At 33.5% G+C, this 2,776-nt stretch overlaps 1 protein-coding gene across 1 annotated transcript in view; it reads left to right on the top strand.

Annotated features, from left to right (window-relative positions):
* LOC106109144 (kinase D-interacting substrate of 220 kDa-like) overlaps nt 1–2,776 on the top strand; it is a 23,750-nt gene that overhangs the window by 16,751 nt on the left and 4,223 nt on the right. Inside the window, exons 3-4 of the mRNA XM_013290548.1 lie at nt 900–1,037; nt 2,679–2,774. Of these exons, the coding sequence (XP_013146002.1) occupies nt 900–1,037; nt 2,679–2,774 (234 nt within the window). The remainder of the gene's footprint in view (nt 1–899; nt 1,038–2,678; nt 2,775–2,776) is intronic.

Here is a 2,776-nt window from a genome sequence, read left to right as displayed (position 1 = left end):
GCTTCAGCCACGGCTTCGCCTTCCATGGCTTCGCTCTTCGCCGACACTCCAATACGGTCTGCGATAATATAGTTCTCGAATGTGACAAGGCTTGTAATAATAACCTATTTTGTGATTTTCATTTAATTGGATTGTTTGCAGTTTGTTACTAACATATGAATGTTGTAAGGATACTATACAACTGCATGTCGACTAAATACCCAAGGTGCACATTTGCACGGAAAGAATCACTCGACAACTGCTTCTCCAAGTACATATCTGCACAGTAAAACATATTCAGAGGAGATAACGTTTCAATTAAAATAACGATTTTAGAATAAAAGCAATAAATGTGTTTTATGGATATAGTTTAACTATAATAAAAATGTTCGTTTAAAAACATCTTTCGCGCGTTGAGACAATTTTCGCGTAACGAATTTAGCTACCTTGTGATATCGTTATCATTATATCTACAAAATAATGCTCATTATGATCGCTGTTGTGCGTGCGACCAAACGTTTGCGTGTGTTAGTTGAGCTACTCATTTCCTTCTTATCGATAATTTTTTAACAAAACAGTAATAACAAAACAATGAAGCGCTGGACTCTGCAGTCGAGCGAGGTGTTTAACATATTCTTTTCTTTTCCTCCATCTTAAAGTGACGACTAAAGCATTAAAATTTGCATGATGCGTGTTTAATTTTTTATTATGTGATTTATTGGACATTAAGCTCTTAAAATTTTCGCTTCCTTGATCAATCGAAGATGAATTTGAATATACGTATTAATTTGACACCTTATACTTAAAAAAATACTTGTAGCTATATCGCGTGTCTAGAAAACATTGCAAAAATAAGTAAATTTCGTTATGTTGTGTATTGATAAGGCTAACATTAGTGTTGTTTGTTGTATTGGTGACAGAGCCTCCATCGCAGCGAGTCGATGGTCTCGCTGGCGTGCTTCAAGACGCTCTCGCAACTCGTCAACAACGATGACGTCACCGAGCTGCAGCAGTACCTCGCCAACAACAAGAACCTCAACATCGACGATAAAGACGAGGTAAGTAATTTATTTAACACTGTTGGTCAATGTTGTGCAAATTGACAAGCTAGTACTACAAAAGTTATCAAAGCTAATTTCGTGTACTTTTTTGACACAACAAAGACTACCTTACCTGGAATCATGTTATTAACGTAGTTGCCATAAAAGAACAGTACGTCATAAAAGTAATAAAAAGTGCTTGGTGTTACGTTAAGAATAATAATCATAAATTGTTATCTGTAAGCAAGTAAACAATCTCAGCACTCATTATTCATGGTAACTCTAATTGGCTAAGTAAAATTATTAACACAAAAAATAAAAAAAAATTTGAATCTTTTTAATATGGTTGCCTTGAAATAAAATTTGCAATGTCATATAGTTTTTAAAATATCCTAAAGATAGACACGATTAAGTACGAAAATGACGTATTAGCCATTTTTTTCTGTACAAAAATTAGATGTTTTAGGAACTAACTTCCATTCGAAAACACATTTTCATAGTTTTCCATATTCTGTGAAAGCTTTTGTATTATCAAGTAATATTACTTCCTTAAAAAAAAATTGGCAATAACTGTAGAGTTTTAGTTTGAATTTGAAATATTTACGGTCTTTCTAATAAATACATCATTAAAAACATAAAATGGCGTCATATTTATTATCTAATCTAAGGCTTATGCGAATTAATGTAGGAAAAATTTTGACCTTATTCTTTGTAATAAATGAGTAATTGATTTTAATAACATCTACGCATATGTTTAGCTTTTAGCATAAACACCAAAGAGTTGACAATAGTAATAAATTAAAGATATAGTTTTATCCTGTTATAGATAATTGTCTTTTTCCGGTTTGTCAATTTTTTACTAGCATACATATCTAAAAGCAAAAATGTTATGTAAATAAAAAATTCAATCGGTATGTTATCGAGAATAAAATCCAGTTAAAACCCCTTAATTTTAAACTATTTACTAATAATATAGATTTTAAATAACGGAAGTCAAAGTTAATGTTATTTCTGAATGACGAATATAATAAACGTAATTTTATTAGGTAAACTAAAATAGAAGTATGCGACATTTAATATAAACCTATTAACCTGATATATTGTTTTAATGGCATAGACGGATCTTATTTTGGCATCCGTATCAATATATTAATATTAATTATTATCTAATATTATACAGGCGTGCCATTTAATTAATGAACTGGATGTCGCTGCGCAGAATACGTTTTTGGTACAGAATCAGATCTCACTGCGTCATTTTGACAATAATCATATCCGCATGTTCCATTACATAGTTGTGAATAAAACTGAGGCTCTGATTATGTCAAAATATCTACTTTTTCATTTGTGCAATGAGAACTTTTTCAATCTCGTGAAAGGTAGAAACTTCTCCTATCTTTTAAAAAGTGGTTATACACAATAAATATTTTGCATCTTATTAGCCCCGCGCAAAAGTTTGCCTATGACTCCCTCTACTACTTCCTAAGACTGCGTCTCGCGCTTGCCTGCTTTTTACCGTCAGTTAACGTGTAACGCAATAATGCCATCGGCAAAGCTTCTGCGGGCGAGTAATACTTTGTACAATGCAATGCAAAGATCCTTTTAAGAAGTAGGTAAATGTTATTTTAGTGAATTAACCAAAGTGTATGTGTATGTTAGAATGGCACGACAGCGCTCATGTGCGCGGCGGAGCAGGGCCGCGTTGGCGCGGTGCGCATGCTGGTCGGTGCTGGCGCGGACGTGTGCGCAGCCGACGC

This window comes from Papilio polytes, unplaced genomic scaffold (genome assembly GCF_000836215.1).
Source record: "Papilio polytes unplaced genomic scaffold, Ppol_1.0 DF821289.1, whole genome shotgun sequence".
NCBI lineage: Eukaryota > Metazoa > Arthropoda > Insecta > Lepidoptera > Papilionidae > Papilio > Papilio polytes.
Note: the sequence above shows the minus strand (reverse complement) of the source record. Positions and strands in the feature narration are given on the sequence as shown.